The 27,119-nt window shown below is 48.1% G+C and overlaps 1 protein-coding gene across 3 annotated transcripts; it reads right to left on the bottom strand.

Moving 5' to 3' along the window:
* Positions 1-6,107: 6,107 nt before the first annotated feature.
* LOC123110834 (syntaxin-132) lies at positions 6,108-9,704 on the bottom strand. 3 transcript variants are annotated; one of them, XM_044531456.1, is made up of 13 exons: positions 9,368-9,698; positions 8,614-8,730; positions 8,439-8,495; positions 8,062-8,110; positions 7,875-7,963; positions 7,650-7,723; positions 7,511-7,553; positions 7,188-7,248; positions 7,066-7,091; positions 6,894-6,971; positions 6,737-6,817; positions 6,583-6,648; positions 6,108-6,474 (listed from the first exon to the last, which is right to left on the bottom strand). In XM_044531456.1, exons 1-13 carry the CDS (start codon positions 9,383-9,385, stop codon positions 6,313-6,315), a joined length of 921 nt encoding a protein of 306 aa, XP_044387391.1. In that variant the 5' UTR covers positions 9,386-9,698; the 3' UTR covers positions 6,108-6,312. The 3 variants fall into 3 exon arrangements, with proteins under 3 accessions (XP_044387391.1, XP_044387390.1, XP_044387392.1); XM_044531455.1 differs by having other exon boundaries at positions 7,511-7,723; positions 9,368-9,704; XM_044531457.1 differs by lacking the exon at positions 9,368-9,698 and adding an exon at positions 8,801-9,323 and having other exon boundaries at positions 7,511-7,723.
* Between the last annotated feature and the right edge of the window lie 17,415 nt (positions 9,705-27,119).

The raw sequence follows: 27,119 nt of genomic DNA on the forward strand, positions 1-27,119 counted from the left end.
CGTGGAGATCGCGATCCCCTCCCGCCTTCCTACCACCGATCGCTGACGCCTCCCGGCGGCCGGCATCGTGGCAGAGAAGAGGTGGACCTAGGGAACATCCCGCCCGCGGAAACCGCTGTTGTTCTCGGGCAAGAGATCTGATGGAGGGCTCAACGTCGGCGTCTGAATCGGTGATGAGCGACATGGAAGCAATGATGAAGGAGTTAGGGCTGAAAGAGGATGATCTGGTGGATATAGTGGTGGAAGATGGCGACATACCGGAGGAAGCGGCCCGCTGGATGGCAATCGCACACGTGCATATCGAGAAGCAATATAGTCAGTACTGGTTCTTCCGCAACATGAGGGTCGCCTGGGATCTAGCACAAGAGGTCAAGTTCCGACCACTGGAGGATAACCTATACACGCTACAATGCCTTGGTGATTGGGAGCGGGTAATGGAGGATGGGCCATGGAATTTCAAGGGCAAGGCGGTCGTCATCGAGCCATATGACGGAATAACCAGACCTTCAGCGATTAGTTTGAACAAGATTGAGATGTGGATCCAAATTCATGACCTCCCGGAACTGTTCTTTCCCCTGATCAAGTCCCTAGCTGCAACCGTGGGCGACTTTATCTATGCCGAACCCAAATCCCAGGATTTTGAGGGTAATTTTTTCAGGGTGCGTGTAAAGGTGGATGTCACAAAGCCCCTCAGGAACGCCGTCTCTTTGGTGGTGAAGAAGAAGAGGGAGATCTTCAGGGTCAAGTATGAGAGATTGCCTGACTGGTGTGCTGTCTGTGGCATGATGGGTCATCTGTTTAAAGAATGTGGTGATGGGATTCATCCCCCATCGGCCCTTGTTTTCAAAAACCTCAAGGCAGATTGGTTTAAGGGACCAGGCCGTGGCCCGGGTGCAGAGAATGATCAAGGTGGTGGAAGGGGGCGTGGAAGAGGCAGAGCTGGCCGCGGAGCAGGCCGTGGAGCAAACCAGCAGGGACCAAGTCAGCGTGATAGCACACAGTGGATGGGCCGGGGAGATCCAAGTCTGAATGACAATGTTGATATGGCGATGGCTGAGAGCAACAGAAAACGGGGAGCGTCACAAGTTCACATGGGGGCGCCGGTGATGCCAGCTCATGCAGAAAACAGCTCGGGGCAACCTCATCTCGCCTTACCCCCTCCAGTGGTACCTCACAGCCCATCCTCCAAGCAGGAACCGAAGAGAACGAAATCCACTATTCTTCTGTTTGAGCAAGGAAGCTCGAAGGCTACATCTAGCAACAACCATACAGATGCGCGATTGGCGGGCTCCCTAGAGGAGTCGCGCCGAGCGCAATGAGTCTACTTTGCTGGAACTGCCGCGGGGCTGGCAAACCCGCGACAGTTCGTGAGCTTCGTGACCTCACGAGGCAACTTGCCCCCTCTATCGCATGTATTGTTGAAACTCAAATAGAGGGCTCTCGAGTAGAGAATCTAGCAGGAACTTTAGGTTATGATAAGAGTTTTGCTGTTAGCAGTCGTGGAAGAAGTGGAGGATTATGTATCTTTTGGAATGATGAAATAAAGCTCGAAGTTGTCGGTTATTCTGATTATCATATTGATGTTGTTGCGGATGCAATGGTAGATATCAGGACAAGAGTTACATTTGTATATGGTGAGGCGCAAGCAAATGAACGGTACAAAACATGGGACACGCTGAGGGGCATTGTCGGGACCAGTGACTTACCATGGCTAGTCATGGGGGATTTTAACGAGGTCCTCCATGCACATGAACATGATGGTGTGGGAAACAGGAGCCAGGCCCAAATGGATTTATTTCGTGATGCTTTGGATACTTGCGGTCTCTCGGACATAGGATACTCAGGAAGCAACTGGACCTTTGAGAAGAAGGTCACCGGAGGGACTTTTACCAGAGTAAGACTTGATCGGGGTGTAGCTAATCCAACCTGGTTGGTGGCTTTCCCTGGAGCAACGCTTCAGCACAAAACAGCCGCTACATCCGATCACGTTCCCATCTACGTACGCTACAGTGGATTGCATGCATGCAGGCGTGGGCCAAGGCCTTTTAAGTATGAGATTTGCTGGGAACGGGACGACGCTCTGCCGGCTGTGGTTGAGACAACATGGGCATCTAGTGCGGCAGCCTCGGTCCAACAGCTAAGGGACAAGATGCATGCATTGGCGGGGGATCTAACCGTGTGGGATCGCACGCACTTTGGTAACGTCCGTCAGGAGATAGCTCGGCTGAGGATACAGCTACAGGAGCTCCGCGACTCCCTAGGAAGATCTGGCCCCAATCATCTGGAAACCAAAATAGTGGATCGATTGACCGAGCTATACCATAGAGAGGAAATGCTTTGGAGGCAAAGAGCAAGGTTGGAATGGCTTACGCATGGGGACAAGAATACTTATTTTTTCCACCTCAGGGCTAGCAGAAGGAGACGGAAAAATCTTATTCGAGCCCTGCAACGTCCGGATGGGCAACTAACCGAAGATAAAAACGAGATGGAGGAGTTAACTACTACTTTCTATGAGGAGTTGTATACGTCGGAGGGGGTCCAGAATATGGACCAAGTACTGGACACAGTGCCACGTAAGGTTACACAGCAGATGAACGACTCTCTCAACGCGCCATACACCCAAGAGGAGGTAAAAAATGCGCTCTTCCAAATGTTCCCACTAAAAGCCCCCGGTCCAGACGGCTACCCAGCACATTTTTTTCAGCGACACTGGGATATATGTGGTAATGAAGTCACTGATGTGGTCCTGAAAATTGTTGAGGGCACGGAGACAGCCGCTAGCATAAATGAGACAGTGCTAGTCCTAATCCCCAAGGTAAAAAACCCCACTCTCCTATCTCGGTTTCGACCGATCAGTTTGTGCAATGTTTTATACAAGATCGCATCCAAGGTAATTTCTAACCATCTGAAGCTAGTGTTACCTGACATTATTTCTGAGGAGCAGTCAGCATTTATGCCAGGCAGACTGATCACGGACAACATCATAACAACTTATGAATGCTTGCATTTTATGAAGCGTAATAAAGTGAAGAAGCATCAATCTTGTGCTCTGAAACTTGATATGATGAAGGCATATGACAAAGTCGAATGGGAATACCCGAGAGCCATTATGCTAAAGCTGGGCTTCACAGAGAGGTGGTGGACATAGTGATGAATCTGGTGACCACAGTGAAGTTCTCTGTCATGTTTAATGGTAAGAAATTACAAGAGTTTGTGCCCATCCGTGGAATCAGACAAGGAGATCCAATTTCCCCATACTTGTTCTTGTTAGCAGCAGAGGGCCTTTCGTGCCTCCTTAAATCCATAAGTGAGTCATCCAATCTAAGTGGTTTACAGGTAGCTCCCTCAGCGCCACCAGTGAATCACCTTTTATTCGCCGATGACAGCCTGCTGTTCTTCAAGGCTAATAGTGTGGGAGCAAACGAGGTAAACAGGTTCTGAACTTATATTGTCAGGCCACTGGGCAGCGCATAATTTTTTCAAAGTCTTCAATCTTTTTTAGCAAAGGAGTGCCAGATAGTGTGAGAATGCAGATTAAAGAGTTGCTTCATGTCCCAAACGAGACACTTAATGAGAAATATTTGGCAATGCCGTCTGATATTGGCAACTCGAAAAACGGGGCTTTCAAATATCTAAAGGACATGCTTTGGAGTAAAGTGCAGGGGTGGATTGCAAACACAATATCAATGGCGGGTAAAGAAGTCCTGGTTAAGGCCGTTGCTCAGGCGGTGCCAGTTTTTTCTATGTCTTGCTTCAAGCTGCCTAGAGGGCTGTGTGAACATCTCAACATGTTGATTCGGAAATTTTGGTGGGGGAGCAAAGAGGGCAAGCGCAAACCTCATTGGGTCTCTTGGGAAACTATGATCCAACCGAAAGGTATGGGGGGATTGGGTTTTAAAGATTTCGAGCTTTTCAATCTTGCTATGCTAGCGAGGCAGGCCTGGAGGATGCTACAGAACCCAGAGGCATTGAGTGCAAGAATACTACAGAGCATATACTTTCCAAACTCTGACTTCCTACATGCTACCCTCGGGAGCCACCCCAGCCAGGTGTGGAGGTCTATTATCGAGGGAAGAGACGTCTTAAGGCAAGGACTAATTCGGCGTGTGGGTAACGGCACCACGATACACATCTGGAATGATAACTGGCTACCAAGGGATGAGATGCTTCGTCCCTACGGCAGCCGAGTACAGCACCCACCAATTATGGTGTCTGAGCTAATTGACCATACGTCCGCAACCTGGAACAGAGTAATGGTCGACACAGTCTTTATGTCAATGGACGCTCGAGTTATTATGGGAATACCCCTCTGTACTCGCAATATTCCTGATTTTTGGTGCTGGCATTATGATAAGCACGGGTCTTTCAGTGTTAAATCAGCATATCATATGCTAATAGCAACAAAACAGAGGAGGGAAGCTTGTCTGCATGAGACCGCGGGCTCCTCCAGTTCAAATGCTGAGGAGAAATCATGGAAAACGCTGTGGAGAACGAGTGTCCCTGCCAAGGTGAGGATGTTCTTGTGGCGCTTATCTAAACAGTCCTTACCAACGAATGGCGTTCGCATGCATCGCCACATGACGGATTCAGCCAGCTGAGGGCTGTGTGGCACGCCGGATTCATGGCGGCACTCACTCATTGATTGTGCCGCGTCAAGATGCACCTGGGCTCTCAGCGACAGTGAGGTGTTGCAACGAATGACGGAAGTCTCCGAACCATCAGCGAAACAATGGCTTTTTACTCTAATGGAATCCATGTCACAGAAGGAATTTACGTTGATTGCAGTGACTTTATGGGCCATTTGGTCGGCACGACGAAAGGAAATACATGAGGGTATATTCCAGAGCCCACACTCCACACACGCATTCATAACCAGGTTTATTTCAGACCTTGAAATTGTGGGAGATAGCAAGCTGCATACGGTCCAGGGACCGATATCGCATGTGGCTCCGAGGCCCGGAAGACCAAAGGCCCCCCCAATGGGCTATGCAAAAATTCATGTTGATGCTGGGGTAAGATTTGAGCGCGGAGGATCTGCAGTGGCTATTTGCAGGGATGAGCAAGGAGTTTACCTTGGAAGTTCCGCGCTAGTCATCTACGGGGTTTGTGATCCGGCAGCCCTGGAAGTGATTGCATGTCGGGAGGCGCTAGCTTTGGCAGAAGATCTCAATTTGCAACAGTTCATCGTTGCTTCTGACTGTAAACAAGTGGTTTCAGATATCTCTAAGGGGGCCAGAGGGCGGTATGGCGCTATCATAAGCGAAATAAATTTTAAAGCTTCTACTTTTACTTGTAAGTTTAGTTTCGAGGGTCGTGCTGTGAACTATGAGGCACATAAACTAGCTAAATTTGCTCTTTTTCAGGGTCCGGGGCGCCACGTATGGTTTGGCAACCCCCATGACCCTTCTTGTATCCCACCTCGTGTGGACTTTGGTGATGAATAAATTGTTCTCCACCCCTCAAAAAAAAAAAAAAAACTTACGACAGCTTCAGGCCGCTAGCGACTACGCTCTGCACTTGAGCAATTTTTCTTTTCGGCAATACTGCACTTCAGCAGGTTACAGGTTGCAGGCATACATGTGCATCAGTTTATTAGTTCTGTTCTTTACATATTTGCTCGGTAGTTCAATTGCCTAGGTAAGCTAGTTTGCTAAGTAGTTGCACAAGGTCCCGCTCCAAAAATCTTAAGATACTTGAAAATGAAATATTGTAGAAAATCAATTATGAAGAATTGAAAATTTGTTTTCATAAATAATGGATGGATGACGCTTTTTTTAGTCGGACGGATGATGCTATTTTTTGTTTTATTAATACCTTTAGTCTTTTAAACATTTTTATTTGATAGTATATTTTGAAGTGGTGCACGAAATAACAAATTAATAATAAAGTTACATAACTAGGTGACAATATGCTATTGCTATATTATGAGTTTTTTGAAAATTTTAGGGCCTACTTTTCATTTCGCACAGGGGCCTCGAATTCCTGGAGACGGCCCTGAGGATCGTGATCACATCACTATTTTTTTTGAGGAAATACGACACAAATAATGGACACTCATTGCTGCCACAAAAGTCAGAAATGCAGACAAATGCGGAGAGACAATCACATGATGATCAAGCTGAATTTTGTTATCCGAACCACAAAATCAAACAAAGTTCACACACCTCCAAGAAAATAATCAGAGAATCTTCGGCTCCGGTACCATATGTCGTTGGCGTATATACACAACAAAAACTATACAATAAACATCATACGTATGAAATATCGTATATTGTCCTAGCATAGCATGATGCTTCTTTTCGTTCTTTTCCCCTACTTCTTCTCCCATGGTCTCAACGAGAGGACGATGACGAGTACGATGATCAGCAGGATGATGATCGCTATGCAGGTCCATTTCCGCGTGTTCTTTTGCAGGACCCTCGCCTTCTGAAGGAGGTTTGTTCCAGTCTGAACATGCTCCACTGCACCTGTAACCTGAGGCAGCAGAGACATGATCAGTAAAAGTCAGGAACAAACTGAAGCTTGCAAAAAAGTACTACGATGCTGGAAAAGAATTATATGAAATGGACCAATCTTCCCTACCTGCGCTTCGATGTTGTTCAGGATCTCACCTTGCGCCTCAACCAGTACCGACAAGTCGAGGAAAATCTGCATTTAGCGGATGCCAGGTGAACTGATGATGCCCAGGCTTTAAATTTCCAATTCTGGAAGAGTGCCCTTGCATTTAGTCATTTACCTGCTGCAGCTCAAGGAGCTTAGTCTCAATCTCTTTCACCGTGTCATGTCGCTCCTGGATCTCTTGGAGTGTGTCGAGCACCTGCAAATGCATGAAATTCAGGTCAAAACATGCATTGCTGTTGGTACTAGAACTAAACAAGGCAAAGAGTTATCACCCTTCCACGCCCTTGTTCCTGAATAGCTCTTTGAAAAATTTGCTCACTGTCGCCGGTTTCTATCAGCTTGTCAATAGTCTGAAAAAATTGACACGATGTTAGCAACATACAGTATGTGGATTCGCTTAGTTATTGTGGCTTGAAGTAAATGAGAGTAGAGGGATATTTATACCTCTTCATCAGCACGCTCGCCCGTTACTGCTCATTGGAAATTTGCAGAGTGAAAGATAAAATAAGTCAGCTCACTGAAATGCAAAAGGGCTGGCATCATGGTGAGAGTTAAGGGCAACAGACCGGTGAAAACACGCCGCTCTACAACTTCCCTGTACTCCGTCTGGATTGCTTCTCTTAGTGTCTGAAAACATATTTCATAACATGCTCATTTACCAGTAGCATGTATGGTCACATAGTAGTATAAACTGACATTTTGAAGCACTTTTCAAGCTTTATCGGACTACTAAATGTTAGACAGGCCACAAGAACTGAAGGCGGTTTGTGTTTAGCTTTCACCTTTTTGATACAATATGGGCTATTTAGTAGCAGCAGTTACGGTCTATAAGCAAGAAAATAACATATTTAGCAGGTAGACTCTGTGCAAGAGTTGATGAAATGCGTACCTGAAACTCTGATATGCGTTCTCTCAACCTCGTAGTCAATGTACTGCACATAAGATTATTATGAAGTGGAATCAATAATGCAAAAAATAGAATAGAAGTGAAAAGAAAAACAAGCGAGAGGATGACAGAAGGAGTATACATTGTCACTGAGGTCCGAGATCGGTCCACACTTGATCCCTTGTGAAAGCCCGGCTTTTCTCTGTTTGCAAGATTCTTGTAAAAAGAAATCAGAGGAGCGTGTGATTAATTAGTGGAGAAATGCATACATCAAATCTATAAGAATAGCGGGATACTATTGGATTACTATGTGTACTTCTCATGCATTAGTTGGTAAAAGTCCTAGGCATAGCGCAAAATAACTCACCTCTTTATTCAATTGCTGAAGTTTTGATTTTGTGAGCCGTGCAACCTTTGTCACTTCATTAACATCCTTCTCCATGCGCCTTTTGATATCTGCAATTCATAAAAAAGGAACAAATTGGAAAAGAAATTGGAGAAAGGGAAATCATGTTTGCCCTCTCATGTTTGGAGAAAACAATCAAAATTAGTACCTTTCATAGCTGATGCCTTAGTGACAACCTTCGATTCCTCGTTTGAGTTCTACATAAAGATCCAAGACTGTTATAGAGATGGATGTCATGATTGTTAAAATAACCGTTCAATTAAACTGGTTTGGGGGACAAATAACGTTATTTGAAGATCAACTTATTTGCATTCTTGTTATGACAGAAGCCGGTATACTCTGAATGAAAAGGAAACAGCACTCGATTGACAACGTATAGGCATATGGCCATATGTGACACCTGACAATATAGAAAGCAACAAACTCTGAAGTACTACTGAGGTTTGGTGGTCCAAACTCCTATAAGAGACCCTATATTTGAACTTAGATAAATTGAACAACTCCAATTTGGTACTCTTTACTCACCTGAAGATCCTTCAGTAGTTTTGTCAACGTCTCAAGCAACTTCTCAATCTCCATGACCTGAATGTCATAATAACACAGAGTTCAACTCACAAGAAGAAAACCATGCCACATGAATTCTACCGGCTATGCCCACACAGAAAGAGACTCGAAAATACAGAAAAGGAAAAGGAGGCACCTGTTCATAGAAGCCATCGAAACCTGGCTGCGCAGAACCCGACACGTCGCCTTGCAAACCTAGCTCAATGTCGACATTCCCCGGGGGCCGCTCCTCCTTGTTGAGCTCAAATGAATTCTGTTAAATTGGCAAATGTAATTATGGAATTACTTTTCAGTGTTACAATTTATAAACGCAGAGATAGTACCTTTTACCAAAACTCACTGAAGGACAGTTAAGAAAAAAAAAACTCGCTGAAGAACGAACTATCTGGAATCAAGGCATGGGGAAAGAAACTGAAGGTTATTTTTTGTGTTACCCTCGACGCAGAAAATAAGAGATTTTTGGAAACTTATCTTGTCTTGAAGAATGTATCAACGTGTACATGACAAATGGTGAACAAAATTTAGCAGTGCAAACGATTTCTCTTCGCCTTGAAGTTTCCAGTGTCAACAAGATGCTCAATTCCACGAAAGATCTAAAGACTGAACTTTCCAAAAATAAACATCTAAAAAGTTTAACAAAAATCAACTCAGCAGTACATCTAGTTGGAGTCGGGACGCGGTTCATCAAGGCCGATCCAGTCACGAACTAATCCTAAGCATAATCCAAGTCTTGACACAACAATTCAGTAAATCCTCCCAAGAACTCAAAGTTGGCCAACAGAAAACAAGAACCCCATAACAGGACCTCTTAATTTCACATTTACGCCCCCAAAACCACCGCAAGAATCAACGATTAACACGAAGATAGACAGCAGGGAAAGAGATCGTACCGAGAGGAGGTTGCGCATCCTGGAGAGCGGCGACCGGCGAGAAGCCGCGGAACAGGAACTGCTCCACGAAATCGCAGACAAATTTCGCGGGGAAAGAGAGACGGGAGAGGTGGGCGGGTTCTTGGAGACCGGAACAGATCGGGGAACGCGGCTTTTATTATCGGTGATTTTGGGTTGAAAAGAAGGAAGGTTCGCGTCTGGAGAGGAAACAATCAAATGAGAGAACTCGTCTGGGGTTTATTGCCTGCGAAAGGAAGCAGAGGCGAGGCCTGTAAGACTTGCCATCCGCTGTGGCTCAGCACAACACCAGACACCATTTTTGGGTGACCAATGGATGTTGTGCAAGAGGGTTTCTTCTTCTTCTTCTTTTTATTTTCTTTTCTTCTGTTGACAGAGATGGGTCTAACAGAAAACCCCACTTATTTTGGCGCCTAAGATAATCTGAACATACGTTAGGTTCTTTTTTTTAGGATCAACATAACTTTAGGTCCTATCGTAGCAAATCAACAGAGGAAATGATAAGTTTAAAACCAATTGTAAGAGACAATACATTATACTATTAAAAAAAGAGACCATCGAGGACTAGCCCTTGGAGGCATAGTTTTATAGAAGAAATCTCTCAACACCACGAGCCACTCAGGACCCGAGCCCTGGTGGGATAGCTCGCTCCTTGCGAGCCTAGCCAACAGGGTGACAACCTATTTTCAAACAATACATTATATGAGATGTCATCTTTCTTTAACGCTCCTTATTTTAATTAATTTAATCATCACATACTTTTATATGCCTGGGAGCATTAACTTCAAGTGAGCTTCTTCTTCAGGGTGCTCCCAATGCATTAGCTCTTAATTTGTCATCATAGGCGATAATAAATTAGAGACAATCACCCCAATGCATTGTCTCTTGGATGTTGTTTCTAAGTGATGCTGCATTTAATTGGTTTATGAATCACATTTTTTTTGAATAATGTTTATGGATCTCATATGCATCTTAATATTGCGGCATAGTTGTAGAGAAGAGAAAATAAGGAAAATATAGGAAAAAAAGACCACCGGATCAAAACATTAATTACACTGTGTAGGGAAACTTGCTAAGACCCTTATCTTCACTAAGATACATCTCCCTTCTCTTTCTTCTTTAATTAGTGTGCTCCCTCTATATTTTGCCTATAAACACATGCTAAGAAACTAGCATTGAGAGTGCCATACGGATATTATAACTGCAACTATTGAAGTTATCTTATTTCCAACAACAACAAAATGCCTAAAGTATATGGTGAAGCATGAATGGTTATATCTTTGAATATATTTTTGTCTAGTTACATCATATGGGGCAAACTTTCAAGAAGGAGATGCATCTTGTTAATTACAGTGCAGAGAGGAAGACCTATCTAGGCCTGCGAAATTGGCTTTTTTTGTAAAAAAAATTTACATACATGTTTTTCCTTATATATACATTATGGTAATCTATTTTCCTATTATTTCAATTAAAAATGTTTCCTTTTTGCCAACCCGACTATCGGAATCGATCCGACATGCTTAAAAAAGTATTGATGCATGGTTGATGATTTGCGTGATGAAACCAGCATGCCATGCAAATGCCAATGTCTTTTTCAAAAAGAAGGATAACAACTCTTTCCTTTGGATCAATTGTTGCGCACCAGCCATATAGTATTGATTAGGTGATGATGTATAATGTCAAACGACAAGGTTTGCAGAAAAATAATGAAGATGGTATTACCACCTGTAAAAATGTCGATGGTACTAACACAAGGAAGGAGATGATGAACACTTTCCCTACAAGACCCACAAAAAGTCTCACATAGATCCTCTCACTTAGCAGTGGTTGACCGTGGGCCAGATCTCTGTCCCAAAAAATCACATGTTGGAAGCTACCACTTGGCCAAGGGATCTGTCGCAGATACACTTGTATATGACCAATCACACGAAGATTTTGCATCTTAGAGGCACACAAGCTATCCAAATATTGTACTCCACTGAAAGGCTCCTTTAATTATTCGGATGCAATAGCAGTTTTTTTTGCTAAAATCGAAACCAAATGGACTATGGTTCAACAATGGAACCAAAACGCCACTCAACTGGACCCCAAACCCAACCCATATGTCCAGGTTGTCCAGACCCCCTCAAACCCACTCCAAATTGACCAAATCAACCGCCCTATCTCTCGAGTCCTTCCTCCCTATCCTCCGTCTGCACCTCCCTCTCCTCCGCCCTTGCTCTGCGTCCACGCGATGGACCTCCTCCTTCGTCCTAGTCGTCGATGATCGCTCCATCGTTTACCCGCCCCATGGTGGATGGCTCTGCAGAGTCCTTCGGGATCCCTAAGACCGTGAACAAGATGGAGACTGTCGCCCCATGGGAGGTGCGCGCCCGGAAGAATGCCCGCAAGAAGACTTAGAAGGTGGAGAAGGATGTTGTCCAGATGGAGTTTGCTGCATCTGCGCTCTCTGCCTTGCCCCGCGCCCAACATCATTCTGCCTTCATAATGTTTGTGGGGAGGGGAGGGCATCCCAGATGACTTTGTAGGTAGAAGAGGACGGATCCCGGAGTGGCATACGAGTCGCTGCAACTCTAATGATCATGGACAACGCCGGGCATCTTCGACGCTGGACATGCCCACCAACTGTTTGAGGATAGTTCAAACAAAAATTTAGAGGTTTCTCCTTGGCCCGTATGAATTTTCGGATAAATGGTAGGCTTTTTGTTTCATTGTAATCTTTAGGGCTCATTCACGATGGATTTGATAAATGACTGTAAAACACCTCCAACTTATGAAATGGGTGATACCAATTCTCCTTTCTATAATGTTGGGAAATTGTTGCGCACTCGAAAAAAGAAGGCTCCAAAGGAAGGAAGACCATCTTTTTCAACCCATGAAGATGTCTTGTTGTGTAGAGCTTGGTTGGCCACAAACATGGATCCTATTCATGGAACCGAGCAAAAGAAATCAAAGTAGTGACAAAAAATTCATGCTTGGTACCATGAACACCAACACTGTGTGGAGCCAAACCCTATTCATACCACCCGCAACAAGGACTCTCTCCTGCATAGTTAGTCCACCATCCAAGAGTCCTTGAACATGCATGTCTTGCAGTTTGTATGCACAAATGATGAATAGGCAACAAAGTGGGGTTGGACTCGAAAGCCATGAATTTTTGTTTGCTTCACATGGTCAACATTTTTATTGCTTGCTTTTGTTTGTGCCATTATATCAATGTTTGATGTTTGATTGCTAGCTCGGGTTCACCGCCACTTTGTGCCATGCAGTTTAGAGAAAGCCATTCACTTTATCCCATCGTTGGATAGCATTGAATAGGAAACCAAAGTGATGCACCCTCTATGAAGATGTCAAGAAACCCACTAAGAAGATGAAGAACAATGATGGCTCAAGCTGTCATCAGTCTATTGGATTGGATGACGACGATGAACTGAGTGGAAGGGCACATGGACAAGGGATTGTGCCAAAAAGGAATAGATATTTGATGGCGAAGAAGTGGGAGAAGGAAAGGCTCACGCGTGAAGGCTCGACAAGAAAAATCTCCGCAACATGAATGAACATCTTTTTCCAACAAGGGGGGGGGGGAGGGATTGATGGAGGATAAAAAGGTGACCAAGATGGACCTAAAGAAGGAGTGAATAGGTAGAACTACAAACTTTACTTCGATAATTAGCAAGTTTAGGCTTTGCATAATGCAAATGTGTATCTAAACATCTCGCTGTTAATCTTGCACAATGACGTGTTCTTCTTGTTGATCTTACTCATCTTGTTGAGGATGGTCGTGTTCTTGTTCTTGGATAATTGGCTCATCTTGTGATTCAGGGCGGGGAGAAACAAGGATAGTACTTGAGGTTTCTTCATCATTGGTGTGAACTTGTTGCCGGGGGGGGGGGGGGGGGGAATGTCACCAATGCCTATAGCCACGGTATCTTGTGAAGGATTCTCATCACCTACATAATTTAGATCAACTTGCTTTCCATGGGAGCCATTAAATTCATCAAATACCACATCACAATTTCCTTCAACACATCCATTGAATTTGTTGAAGACTCTATAGGTGTGAGAGTTTGATCCACATACAACTAATATGCCCTCAATAGTTTTGGTTAGCATTTGGCTAACCGGTTTTTTTTTTGTTGAGAATGCAACACTCACAACTGAATACCCCAAAGTATTTTACGTTTGCCTTGTTATCGCTTAGGAGTTCATATTGTGTCTTGTTCAAGCACTGGGCGAAGGAATAACCGTTCTGATGCATGACAAACGGTGATGACGGCTCAAGCCAAAAGCTATATGGTGACCTGTACTCGTTCAACATGGGCATTGCCATCCCCTTTAGTGTTCGCTTCTTCCTATCGGTTCATTTTATTGAGATGTATATGCTACGGAATATTTATGCTCAATACACTCATCACTAAAGAATCCTTTTAAGGTGTAGCTCTTGAACTCCGAGCCCATTGCCGCTTCTAATGGCCAATCTATTTGTCGAAATTGCTTGGCAAAATCATTGAATGTCACCTTCACCTTATTCTTGGACTTGAGTAAGAACACACGAGTATCTTGAGTAATCATTAACAATGTTACACATGCTTTGGCTGTAGAAAAAAGTGTGCAAGGAAAATTTAAACATGAACAATAGTTGGGTGTAAACTAAGTAGGTTGTGAGTCATACGATATTATCTGCTTTAACCGTTGTTCACCTTTTCTATGTTTATATCCCGGCTCCCACGGCAGGTGACAAAGTCATGCTTTTAATAAAATTTAGAAAGAAGTATTATATGGGTGCACAAAGTCGGCCGCCTGGTCAAAGGCGACCATGCGTTGTGCCATCACGCGCCAAACCACTCCGGTGAGCCGCCACCTTGTTAATAAAGTTGTTGGCCAGCAGGATACTCGACACGATTACGTAGTGAAGTTAGACGAGACCGTGAACAGCGCTTTGAACGACAACAACAGTGAGAGGCCGGCGAGATAATAATAATTAATTAAACAGAAGAAGAGTCGTTGCATGGTTCTCCCTTTCATAGGTGTAAAAAAGTCTTCACATTCAAAGACCCCGGCTGGCCGTACGTACGCGTAGAGCTGGACTTCCCATGTTGGAAATCTTCTTGGCGGCTAAGGAATTAGCACGAAGCACTTCCAGAAGACTGCCATGCATGGCCGCGTGATTTTTTATCCCTAACAGTAGCATGCATGACCGCACGAGAGCTGCCATCCAGATGGCCCGATTGTTACAATAAACTAGATCACGATGGGCACGCGTTCTTGTACCTGTCCATTTTCACAATAAAATGGTAGGTGATTTCAAAAATATATAGCACTATGAAACGTAAGTTACATAAGAAGATACAACGTGTAAAAGGGATATAGTATTCATTCATAATAAATACAATTATGTTAATAAAATGGTCCGAGACAAACCGAGAAAATGCAATTTATAACAACATTACCAAGGGAAAACATTGTACATCAGGCTTAATTTGGATGTTTTTTTGAACGAAGGCTCAAGAAGAGCCCGGCTTTGAATTAACAAAGCCATCAACCGGCCAGGATTACAGAGATTACAACCACGAACCACACAAAGAAAAGGAAAACAAACATGGCAAAGATACAAGGGCGTTGGGAGACAGCTCGCATAGCACACAACCAGCTAGATACCAGATCAACATGAAGCTAATAGCTAGGAGATGCTAGGGACCTCTTGCACACACGCAACCAAGGGGAAGGCAACTGCCGGCTCAGGGCAAGGAAACGACGACGATGAGAGGCAAGCCATTGCCAGAACACCAGGGGCTTGTGGAGAACACAATCAGACAGTTCCACCGTCAAAGAAGGCCCCTGCCTCCTCGCCTGGCTCGAAAGGCGCCGCACCGTTGAGCGATGGACTAGTTCACCCTAGAACCTGCCTGAATGGCACCCAAGGAAGCCACAGGAGTGGAACCAGGCATTCCTCACATGTCGACGGCGACTCACCTAGAGCCAAGCAGCCCCAAAACCGAAGATCGGGCGAGAAAGAGGGTGAGCTGCCAGGATGAAGGGCAACAACAAGGGCCAAGACCAAAACTCAGAAGCTCTAGCACCCTCGGCGAGCTGGAGAGGGAACCACCGGAGGGGGAGGGGAACCCTATCCCCTCTCTTCCTGGAGATCCACGGCACCGGAGGCCCTCAATAGCGGCACGAAGAGCGCCACCATAGCAGAACCCCGCACCAGGGAAGGCATGGCTGCCGCTGGAGACTTGCTGTCGCCGCCGCCGCACACCAAATCGCACCACACCGAAGCCCACCGCCCCACTTGTTCCCAAAAACAGCGTCTTCAAGAAGATTACGACGCCTGGGGCGTCGCCGCCGTCCAACAAAGTTTGGATTTTCACCCGGGAAGCAAGGGGGCATGGGATGGGGAGGACAGGACCTGACCGGCGCCTCCAAGGAGGTGAGCGGCGCCCGCGGGCGTCGCCGCCGTCGCGCCAGCAAGGCTGGCTAAGGGTTTCCCCCGGTCCTGGAACCCCTCCATCCGCTCCCACCCACCGAAACCAGCCCCCCACGACGTAGCAGACCGGATCTGGAAGGGGAGGAGCACGCCGCTGGAGAGTTGGTGTGGAGGCGGCCAGATCTAACGCCGTTGAAGCCGGAGCCGACGCCGAGCCCAGATCCGCATCCTCCGGAGGTCTCACCGTCCTCACGGTCAAGACAGCCGGCCCACGCCCGCGCCACCAGGAGCCAAAGGGCTGGAGGTGCCACACCAGTCAGGGCCGCCGCCCCAGATCCTGCAGACCCCGCGCGTGAGGCGAGGCAGCAAGGACCCCGCCGCCACCGTCATCAGTAGCACACCAAGCTTGCCCGGCGGCTGCCTCCGGTGGCGGTGAGGGGAGATCGAGGAGGGGGGAGGTGCGGCGGCAGGATTAGGTTTCGCCCCTTGAGTCGCCCGAGCGGGCGACGCAAGGGAGGGGAGGGGGTATCCTCAGACACCTTCCTGGTGCGTCAAATTATGCAAATTTGGATGTTAGGGGAGCTATTCCCAGGGAAGAGCCCCCCGGCTGAAATCATCTTATGCAAATTGACATCCCGTGGAAGATCAACATCCTCATTTGGCCGACGGTAGACCTGGGAAGCCCAAACCGGGAAACAAAAAACTGAAGAAGCTAAGAGCTAGTCCATCTCGCGGAAGTACAACACCTGGGCAGAGGAGGGGGGAGGGCGGCGGCGTAGGGAGAAGCTCCTGGTCGAAGGGACGGGCAGTCGTGGAGAAGCTCGGGAGGACCTGAGTCAGTGTCATCGGCTAATCGCTTCTCGTGGATTTCCTGCCCGACCTGTTGAGATCAGGAAATCGCTCCCGGGGAACGGCCGTGGAAAGGGCGGGGGTCCCTCCCAAATGTCGCCTTGGGCGGCCCGGGTTGAAGTCGGCACATGGCTTCCTCCCCCAGGGAAAAGGCCAGGATCCCCCCGGGATACACTCAACCAAATGAGGCCTCAATGTAACTAGTTTAGCCATTCTCTATGGGCAGCATAGCATTGCTAGAAATCAAAGCACAGATAGGCGAGGAAGCTTGTCAAGTGTAAAGCACCATGGAAGAACTGCTTGGCAATAGTTTCTTCCCTGATTCCCCCTCCCCTCCCCTCTCGCGGCGCTCCCGCGAGCGCCCCGAGGGGAACCTAGATCGCCGCCTCCTCTCCACCTCCTCTGCCCACCTCCCACGCTGCCGCCTAGCGGGGCCGCCAGGCAAAGCCCGGCCGGCTGGGGCGATGGCGGACCCTTCTTCTCCCCTTCGTCTTTGGTCCATGGCTGGCGCGGGACAGCTTCGCATGCGGGGGCGCTGGCCTATGGTGGGGGCGAGCAGCGCGACGGCGCTCCGTCGGAATGGCGCCGGAGGCCCCTGGCGGCGGCTCGGCCATGACTTGGTGGGCGTTTGCGGCAGGGCCAAATCAGGCGGTGGCGGGCTGGCGCACCCCCCGACTAGATGCTCGCAGATTTGGTCCTCGGCAACGGCGGGCGTCGCGGGGTGGCAGCAGAGGTCCTCCTAGGATCTGCATGGTGGTGGCTTGCAGCGACGTGGCTGCAACCCGTGGTCGGCCGGTCTGCTAGCGGCGACGGCGGGACTTGCTCAGGCGTTTGGTGGTCTGCGGCTTACTCGGGTGAGCTCCCTTCCTCCTCGACGGACTCAGGGACGGGCGCGATAGACAGGGGTGGTTCCATGGTGAGGTGTTGGTGTGCGGGTGGGCTTGCCGCAGGTGGCAGTGGACTTCAGGTTGGGGCAGGGGTACCCCTCCGTTGCATCTAGCAGCCGCACCGTGTGGCTGCCGGAGTTCCTCTGGCCTAGATCTGGCCGCCAAGGCCACTAACCCTACAAAGGTGTCCGCTTTGGGGTGGAAGGGTCTTCTGCTCCTTTTCGGTCGGCCGCGTCGGTACGGTGTGTCCATGGACGAGGATGGGACTCGGATGCTTGGGCGGCGGCCCTGCTAGTGGGAGCCGGGGTGCTTGTGGGTGTAGCACGCGGCTCGGGCGTTGTCCGGTCACCATGGCCATGTGATGTCTACTACGCAACCTTTTTCTTGTAGACTCGTGTTGGGCCTCCAAGCGCAGAGTTTCGTAGGATAATAGCAAATTTCACTCAAGTGGATGACCTAAGGTTTATAAATCCGTGGGGGGCGTAGGATGAAGATGGTCTCTCTCAAACAACCCTGCAACCAAATAACAAAGAGTCTCTTGTGTCCCCAACACACCCAATACAATGGTAAATTGTATAGGTGCACTAGTTCGGCGAAGAGATGGTGATACAAGTGCAATATGGATGGTAGATACATGTTTTTGTAATCTGAAAATATAAAGACAGCAAGGTAACTAGTAGTAAAAGTGAGCGAAAATGGTATTGCAATGCTTAGAAACAAGGCCCAGGGTTCATACTTTCACTAGTGCAAGTTATCTTAACAATGATAACATAATTAGATCATATAACAATCCCTCAACGTGCAACAAAGACTCACTCCAAAGTCACTAATAGCGGAGAACAAATGAAGAGATTATTGTAGGGTATGAAACCACCTCAAAGTTATTCTTTCTGATCGATCTATTGGGCTATTCCTATAAGTGTCACAAACAGCCCTAGAGTTTGTACTAAAATAACACCTTAATACACACATCAACCAAAACCCTAATGTCACCTAGATACTCCAATGTCACCACAAGTATCCGCAGGTTTGATTATACGATATGCATCACACAATCTCAGATTCATCTATTCAAACCAACACAAAGAACTTCGAAGAGTGCCCCAAAGTTTCTACCGGAGAGTCAAGACAAAAACATGTGCCAACCCCTATGCATAAGTTCACAAGGTCATATAACTCGCAAGTTGATCACCAAAACACACATCAAGTGGATCACGTGAATACCGCATTGTCACCATAGATAAGCACATGCAAGACATTCATCAAGTGTTCTCAAATACTTAAAGACTCAATCCGATTAGATAACTTCAAATGGGAAACTCAATCCATTACAAGAAGGTACAGGGGGAGAAACATCAAAGATCCAACTATAATAGCAAAGCTCACGGTACATCAAGATCGTGCCAAATCAAGAACACGAGAGAGAGAGAGAGAGAGAGAGAGAGAGAGAGAGAGAGAGAGAGAGAGAGAGAGATCAAACACATAGCTACTGGTACATACCCTCAGTCCCGAGGGTGAACTACTCCCTCCTCATCACGGAGAGCGCCGGGATGATGAAGATGGCCACCGGTGATGGTTTCCCCCTACGACAGGGTGCCAGAACGGGCTCCCAATTGGTTTTTCGTGACTATAGAGGCTTGCGGCGGTGGAACTCCCGGTCTAGGTTTATTTCTGGGGGTTTCTGCACAAGACCGGAGGGCGCCCCCAGGGGGTAGGGCGTGCCCCCCACCCTTGTGGAGGCCTCGTGGCTCTTCTAGCCCAACTCTTTTGCTTCGGGGGCTTCTTCTGGTCCATAAAAAATCACCATAAATTTTTAGCTCATTTGGACTCCGTTTGGTATTCCTTTTCTGTGAAACTCAAAAACAAGGAAAAACAGAAACTGGCACTGGGCTCTAGGTTAATAGGTTAGTCCCAAAAATCATATAAAATAGCATATAAATGCATATGAAACATCCAAGATGGATAATATAATAGCATGGAACAATCAAAAAATTATAGATACGTTGGAGACGTATCACTGTGTGGGCGGCATGGTGGTCGGGGTGTGTCGTTCAATGGCGGTGGCACGGTTGTCCGTACCCCAATTTGATGACGGTGAGTATTGGCCGGGATGAAAACCCGCTCTGTCTTGTCAGGCCGTCGGGGGCGGTGTTCCAGTGTCATTCCCTTATTGAAGGCTTCATGGCGGTATCTCACTTGTAACCGTGGTGCTCCGGGGCAAACCCTAATCCTTGCATTGGGCGGTGGCGGCGACCCGGTGTCGTTCCCTTTTTGAAGGCACCGCCTTGGAGCCCATTGTTTGTCATGCATGGGTTCTCCTCATCGCGGTTGAGGGCCCCAGTGACTTCATAGTAGTGCTTAGGGTTTTATCCAATGTTTGCTTGGAGTAGTTTGGGGTGATGCTGTTGTTTTCAGCGTCCTTGTATCTTCCTTGGGTGTGTGTGTTGTGTTGGTCTGGGGTGCATGTTTATATTGACTTGCTCGGTGATGGTTGATTTATTTATAAAGCAGGGAAAATCCTTTTTCGTCAAGTGTAAAGCGTCGTGGTGTGACAGTAGAGAATCCTAACGGTTTTGCCTTCAGTGTTCAACAATGTAACTCACTGTGATATTCAATAAAATACGCCACAAGTCATTTCCATATGAAGAAATAGGTTGCAGACTTGTGGTGAAAAATGCAGGGAAGTTGTCTGATGTGGAGCATCCTTACATCATCCCCATGGACTCTACACCAACACATCAAGCCCCACGTGGACCCATGACAAGAGCTAGAGCACGTGCAATAGAAACCGAGGTGAACTCCTTCCTAGTTGACATGCCTATGGATACAAGTGGAACTTGGTTGCTACCTCACCAAAATACTCTATGCCTCCTTAGGTACGAAGAGGAACACCACCAAGGAGCTCAGGAACATCACCAAGGAGAAGGAGGACCACCTCAAGGCCCCACAGAGCAAGACGAAGCCAAACAGGAGCTGGACAGGAAGTCCCAGGCGACCCCGTGCGCACGGGCACCAGAGACCCCGTGCCCATGGCCTACACAGGGAGCTATGGCTATATCACCCCATGTGCACGGGCGTGTACTGTTAGGGAACACAGTAATTTCAAAAATTTCCTACGCACACGCAAGATCATGGTGATGCATAGAAACGAGAGGGGAGAGTGTGCCCACGTACCCTTGTAGACCGAAAGCGGAAGCGTTATGACAACGCGATTGATGTTGTTGTACGTCTTTATGATCGGACCTATCTTAGCACCGAACGTACGACACCTCCGCAATCAGCGCACGTTCAGCTCGGGGACATCCCTCGTACTCTTGATCTAGTTGAGGCCGAGGGAGAGTTTCGTCAGCACGACAGCGTGGCGACGGTGATGATGAAGTTACCGGCGTATGGCTTCGCCTAAGCACTATGACGATATGACCGAGGTGTGTAACTGTGGAGGGGGCACCGCACACGGCTAAACAATGTGAACTTGTGTGTTCTAGGGTGCCCCATGCCCCCGTATATAAAGGAGCAAGGGAGGAGGCCGGCCGACCCTTGGGCGTGCCAAGGAGGGGAGTCCTCCTCCTCCTAGTAGGAGTAGGACTCCTCCTTTCCTGGTCCAACTAGGAAGGGGGAAGGGGGAAGGAAGGAGAGGGTGAGGGAGAGGGAAAGAGGGGTCGCGCCCCCCTCCCCTAGTCCAATTCGGACTCCCCTTGGGGGGGGGCACCACCTCCTAGGCTGCTGTCCTCTCTCTCCCCTAAGGCCCACTAAGGCCCAATACTTCCCCGGGGGGTTCCGGTAACCCCTCCGCACTCCGGTTTTCTCCGAAATCATCCGGAACTCTTCCGGTGTCCGAATATAGCCGTCCAATATATCAATCTTTATGTCTCGACCATTTCGAGACTCCTCGTCATGTCCGTGATCACATCCGGGACTCCGAACTATCTTCGGTACATCAAAACACATAAACTCATAATACAGATCGTCACCGAACTTTAAGCGTACGGACCCTACGGGTTCGAGAACTATGTATACATGACCGAGACATGTCTCTGGTCAATAACCAATAGCGGAACCTGGATGCTCATATTGGTTCCTACATATTCTACGAAGATTGTCGGTGTCAAAACCGGCGGATCTCGGGTAGGGGGTCCTGAACTGTGCGTCTAGGCGGATGGTAACAGGAGACAAGGGACACGATGTTTTTACCCAGGTTCGGGCCCTCTCGGTGGAGGTAAAACCCTACTCCTGCTTGATTAATATTGATGATATGGGTAGTACAAGAGTAGATCTACCATGAGATCAGAGAGGCTAAACCCTAGAAGCTAGCCTATGGTATGATTGTTGTTCGTCCTACGGACTAAAACCCCCCCTGTTTATATAGACACCGGAGAGGGCTAGGGTTACACAGAGTCGGTTACAATGGTAGGAGATCTACATATCCGTATCGCCAAGCTTGCCTTCCACGCCAAGGAAAGTCCCATCCGGACACGGGACGAAGTCTTCAATCTTGTATCTTCATAGTCTTGGAGTCCGGCCAACGTTGATAGTTCGGCTATCCGGACACCCCTAGCCCAGGACTCCCTCAGTAGCCCCTGAACCAGGCTTCAATGACGACGAGTCCGGCGCGCATATTGTCTTCGGCATTGCAAGGCGGGTTCCTCCTCCGAATACTTCATAGAAGATTTTGAACACAAGGACAGTGTCCGACTCTGCAAAACAAGTTCCACATACCACCATAGAGAGAATAATATTTACGCAAGTTCAATCTGCTGACGTATTCCATGGCGTGACATCACACCACAACCAAGCCTTTATTCGAATCGTTTTTACTGTTCCAACTCAGCGCGTTTAGCGAAGCGGTTTCCTTGGCACGTCTTGTCAAAGCAGAGATCGTGTCCCCTTATTCCGGGATTCTCATCAATACGGGCGTGGGTAACCCAACCGTGCCCGTTGGCTTGCCCCCTCTATCGAAGGCGAGTCCCAAACGGTCACGGGGAGGGCTCTTGGTATTCAATCTCTTTATAACGAGACCAAGGCCTGCTCCTTTCAATCGCAATCGAGTCCGCCCCTCGCCTCGAGTTCCAACACCCAAAGCTCCAGATTCAGGCGCTTCGGACCTTTGATAATGTCCGGCTCCGACCTGCAAGGCCGGTGGGTGCCTTCTTCTGTCACGGAAGAAGATGTGCTAAAGCTGAGAGACGCCAGGTATCTAACGGGCGAAATTTCGCATAGGCTTCCTGCCCAAGGGCAGGTTATTCCTACTCCCGAGCCTGGTGAGAGCGTGGTGTTCGTGTCTCACTTCCTTCGGGGTTTAGGCTTCCCGACGGACCCCTTCGTGAGGGGGCTCATGTTTTATTATGGGCTAGAATTCCACGACTTGGATCCGGAGTCTATCCTCCACATCTCATCGTTCATTGTCGTACGTGAAGCCTTCCTCCACATTACCCCTCACTTCGGATTGTGGCTCAAGACCTTCAAAGTGGAGCCGAAGATGATCGGGGGCAGCAGGCAGAGTGCAGAGGGGCTGTTATAAGCAAGAGTGCTGACGCTCCATGGCCCGAGGGCTCTTTTCAAGAGGAGCTTGGTTTGTGGCAACAGGAGTGGTTTTACATCACCGCTCCCAGGGGCACCAAATGGGTGGCGCCACCTGCCTTCCGCCCGGGTCCTCCACAGCGGCTGGCGTCATGGGTCAACAAAGGGCTCGACTGGGGGCCGTCGAAGGATGTTCCTCTACTGCAGGGCCGTATTCAAGACCTCCAAGAGAGAGAGAGAGATCAAGCTTGTCGTAGTGGCGCAGGTCATGCTGATTCGGCGCCTTCTGGCCTGCAAATGTCGCCCCCTCCGCCTGTGGGAATTTAATCCGGAGGGACCACGAGCTCTCCAACACTTCATGGGCGCGACGCCCGTGGAGATGTATAAACTGTTCTTTGGATCACAAGAGATGTGTTCGGACTTGACCGAGGATGCAGGTCTGAGCTGCAATCGGCTGGATACTCAAGTAAGTAGCCCTGTGCCCGGACACGCTATCCGTACATTTATCATAAACTTGCCCTTTAAAGAGCTGTCCCTTGAACAGGAATGGATAGTGAAAGCAAAACTAATAAGGTGTCCGGCCCCCTCCCTGAGACCACGCCGGATCCTGTGTTAACCAAGATGCTGAAGGCCGTGCCTTTGAAAGAGGGAAAAGGGGGGAACGAGGGAGCCACTGCCTGCGCGAAGGAGGCTTTCAAGGAAGGGGGGATCGAGAATCCCTCCCTCCAGGGGGAGAAGAGGACCGCTTCTAAAGATCCGGAGGCCAAGGCCTCAAAGCGGGGGAAGAAATCTTCACCAGAGGGTCCTACGCCAGGAGAAGCCCCGGCCGCACTATTTCCCCAAGGGAATCAGCCCTCCAGCGAGCCGTAAGTAGAAAGGGGAGTTTTGTAATAAGGGACATCCCTGTTTTTATTTCCGACGATAACCGAAGTTTTACCTTGTAGTTCGGATCTCAGCCCTTCTCACCAGAGCTCATCCTCGGGGGATCTTCGTCCGGAGATGATGGAGAGCGAAACACCTCCATCTGCCGCATGTCACGCAGGGCGAACGACCCTGAGGTGTTGTTGCAGAGGGTTTTCCCAAGTCCGGCGGGGCCGGGAGGTCCGGCACCAACTGGTGTACGGTCGGAGGAGCTGAAGGATCTGCTCGGGCGAGCGTCTATCTCAGAAGATCACCATGCATTAATGGGTACAGTGATTGAAGGATTTCATCCGCTGAGAGCGGATTGCATGAAGCCGTCAGAAGTTTACTGACGGGGTTTGAGGTACGTGAAAATGATATACCTTCTGACAGTTTTGCATATAGAATGCGCCCTGTATAGATAGTAGCCCCTGAGGCTCGGTGCGTTGTCGAGAGTGACAACGCGCCGAGGATCATAATCTCAGTTGTAATATATCGCCTGTCCTATATAGGTGGCGGATCGTCCCGTGGCTAGCCGGACTAATCAATTTGCCGAACTGAAGCGGCAACTTGACGTGGCGGATGCGGACATCGCGCTTGTCAATAAGCGGCTTGACGAATCACAAGGTATGCGACTTCTCCGCGGACACTTGGTAGGGGAGCTTGACGCCCATGCCTTACCACATGTATGCTTTATGCAGATGGTGCCGCTACTATGGAGAACCTTCGGGCGGAGCTAGCTCGAGTCAAGGAGCAAGCCAGGAAAAGTGATGCGGGTGCCTTGAGGGCGGCCGACGAGCTAAAAGCCGAACAGGCTGCTCACTGCCGAAGCAGGGAGGAAATGCTCGAGATGGCCGGGAAGTTGAAGAATGCTACCGACCGCTGCGAGTTTCTTGAAAAAGAACATCGAGCAGAGCAAGAGGACCTGAAGAAGGCCACCGCCGAAGCCAAGGATGCCCGCTCTGCGATGAGAGCTATAAAGGAGGAGCTACGTCAAGCCGGGGATATCGCGGCTGGAAAGCCCTTTCTGCTGCGGAGGAAGTTCACGGATCTGAAGTATGCTCAGTTGGGCCAACTGTGGGGTGCGGAGGATGCTTATCTGGATTTGGCGGTGAGTGCCGCAGACGCGGTTGCACACTTCCAAGGCCAAAAGGATCACAGAGTGGAAGAGCTTTTTTGGTCGCAGTTCCATAGTCCGGAGCGTCCGCTTCCATTGACCGATCGTTTGGCCGAATGGGCTGAGCTGAATAGGTTGTCCAGATTTGCCATGAAGGATGTCGTGGCTCATTTGTGGCCAAAAGGGCCCAAGCCGAAGAGCTATTTTGGCTTGGTGCAGCAGTTCCTTGGTGCGGTGCCGCATATCGATGCAATGAAGCGGTCGGCATGCATAGAGGGTGCGCGGATGGCTCTTGCCCATGTCAAAACATACTGGGCAGAGATGAAGGCCACCGACGTTGCATCCCGGGATTCAGACAGAAGCCGAGTACCTGCCGAGCACTATTTTGAGGAAGTCCTACAGGGCGCTCGTTTGATAGAGACGCAGTGCTTGAAGGATATTATGTTCAAATGACATGTATGATTTGTGAAACTATGTTTCAATATAATATAGGGGCATTTTATACTTGTGCGTTCAAGTATTGAGCTACCTCCTATGCGGCCGTTAATGTATATGTGTATATAACCTGAAAGATGGCAGTCTTCGGCTTCAGCCCCCACGCACATAGTGCGGGGGTGTTTGCAAAAAAGCGCATTTTCACACTTAATCCAACGTCTTGGTCCTGTGAAGGAGGTGATAGCATAGCAAACTAGGCAACCGGACTATAATGCTTTATCACTTTCACTTAGCCATAGGGGTTCGATGGTGGGGCTACTATATAGCCCCTGGGGGCACCGCGCTTCTCTGAATTCGGGGCGCGTATGTGCCTGACTGGGAAGCGGTCCTTCGTTAATGCGGAGGAATACTAAACATTCCGGTGGGTCATCGAGTGGTTGACCAGTCTCACACTATATCATGACAGTCAGTTTTCGGCTTTCTCTACTGAGGTGCTCACCCGGCCAAACCGGGGCACAATCGCAATAGTTCTCCTGGTGCCGCGTTAGCCGATAGAGCGGAACGTAAGGCAGCAAAACACAGGAGCCGGGCAAACCCAACATTTGACCAAAGACAAGCTGATGCATATAAGGCCTAACTCGAGACGCCGAACACTCCCTAAGGTATTCGTGAAGGAAATATGCCCTAGAGGCAATAATAAAGTTATTATTTATTTCCTCATATCATGATAAATGTTTATTATTCATGCTAGAATTATATTAACCGGAAACATGATACACGTGAGAATACATAGACAAACATAAACGTCACTAGTATGCCTCTACTTGACGGCCGCATTCATGTTAAATAGGGCACCATCAAAATCCGTTGAGACGACGACTCATGAACTATGGTTTGGCAAGAAACCAAAGTTGTCGTTTCTTAAAGTTTGGAGCTGCGATGCTTATGTGAAGAAACTTCAACCAGATAAGCTCGAACCCAAATCGGAGAAATGTGTCTTCATAGGATACCCAAAAGAGACTGTTGGGTACACCTTCTATCACAGATCTGAGGGCAAGATTTTCGTTGCTAAATTCGGATCCTTTCTAGAGAAGGAGTTTCTCTCGAAAGAAGTGAGTGGGAGGAAAGTAGAACTTGAGGAGGTAACTATACCTGCTCCCTTATTGGAAAGTAGTTCATCACAAGAACCGGTTCCTGTGACAACTACACCAATTAGTGAGGAAGCTAATGATATTGATCATGAAACTTCAGATCAAGTTTCTACTGAACCTTGTAGGTCTACCAGAGTAAGATCCGCACCAGAGTGGTACGGTAATCCTATTCTGGAAGTCATGTTACTTGACCATGATGAACCTACGAACTATGAGGAAGCGATGATGAGCCCAGATTCTACAAAATGGCTAGAGGCCATGAAATCTGAGATGGGATCCATGTATGAGAACAAAGTATGAACTTTGGTTGACTTGCCCGATGATCGGCAAGCCATTGAGAATAAATGGATCTTTAAGAAGAAGACTGACGCTGATGGTAATGTAACTGTCTATAAAGCTCGACTTGTTGCGAAAGGTTTTCGACAAGTTCAAGGGGTTGACTACGATGAGA

This window comes from Triticum aestivum, chromosome 5B, assembly GCF_018294505.1.
Source record: "Triticum aestivum cultivar Chinese Spring chromosome 5B, IWGSC CS RefSeq v2.1, whole genome shotgun sequence".
Lineage (NCBI taxonomy): Eukaryota > Viridiplantae > Streptophyta > Magnoliopsida > Poales > Poaceae > Triticum > Triticum aestivum.

Bases quoted from the DNA above. Each gene is read 5' to 3' on its own strand.
- LOC123110834 (XM_044531455.1), bottom strand. The intron at 8,496-8,613 runs GTGCCTCCTTTT...TATGACATTCAG, and splicing joins TCGATGGCTTCTATGAACAG to GTCATGGAGATTGAGAAGTT. The intron at 6,818-6,893 runs GTGATAACTCTT...ATGCATTTGCAG, and splicing joins AGGAACAAGGGCGTGGAAGG to GTGCTCGACACACTCCAAGA.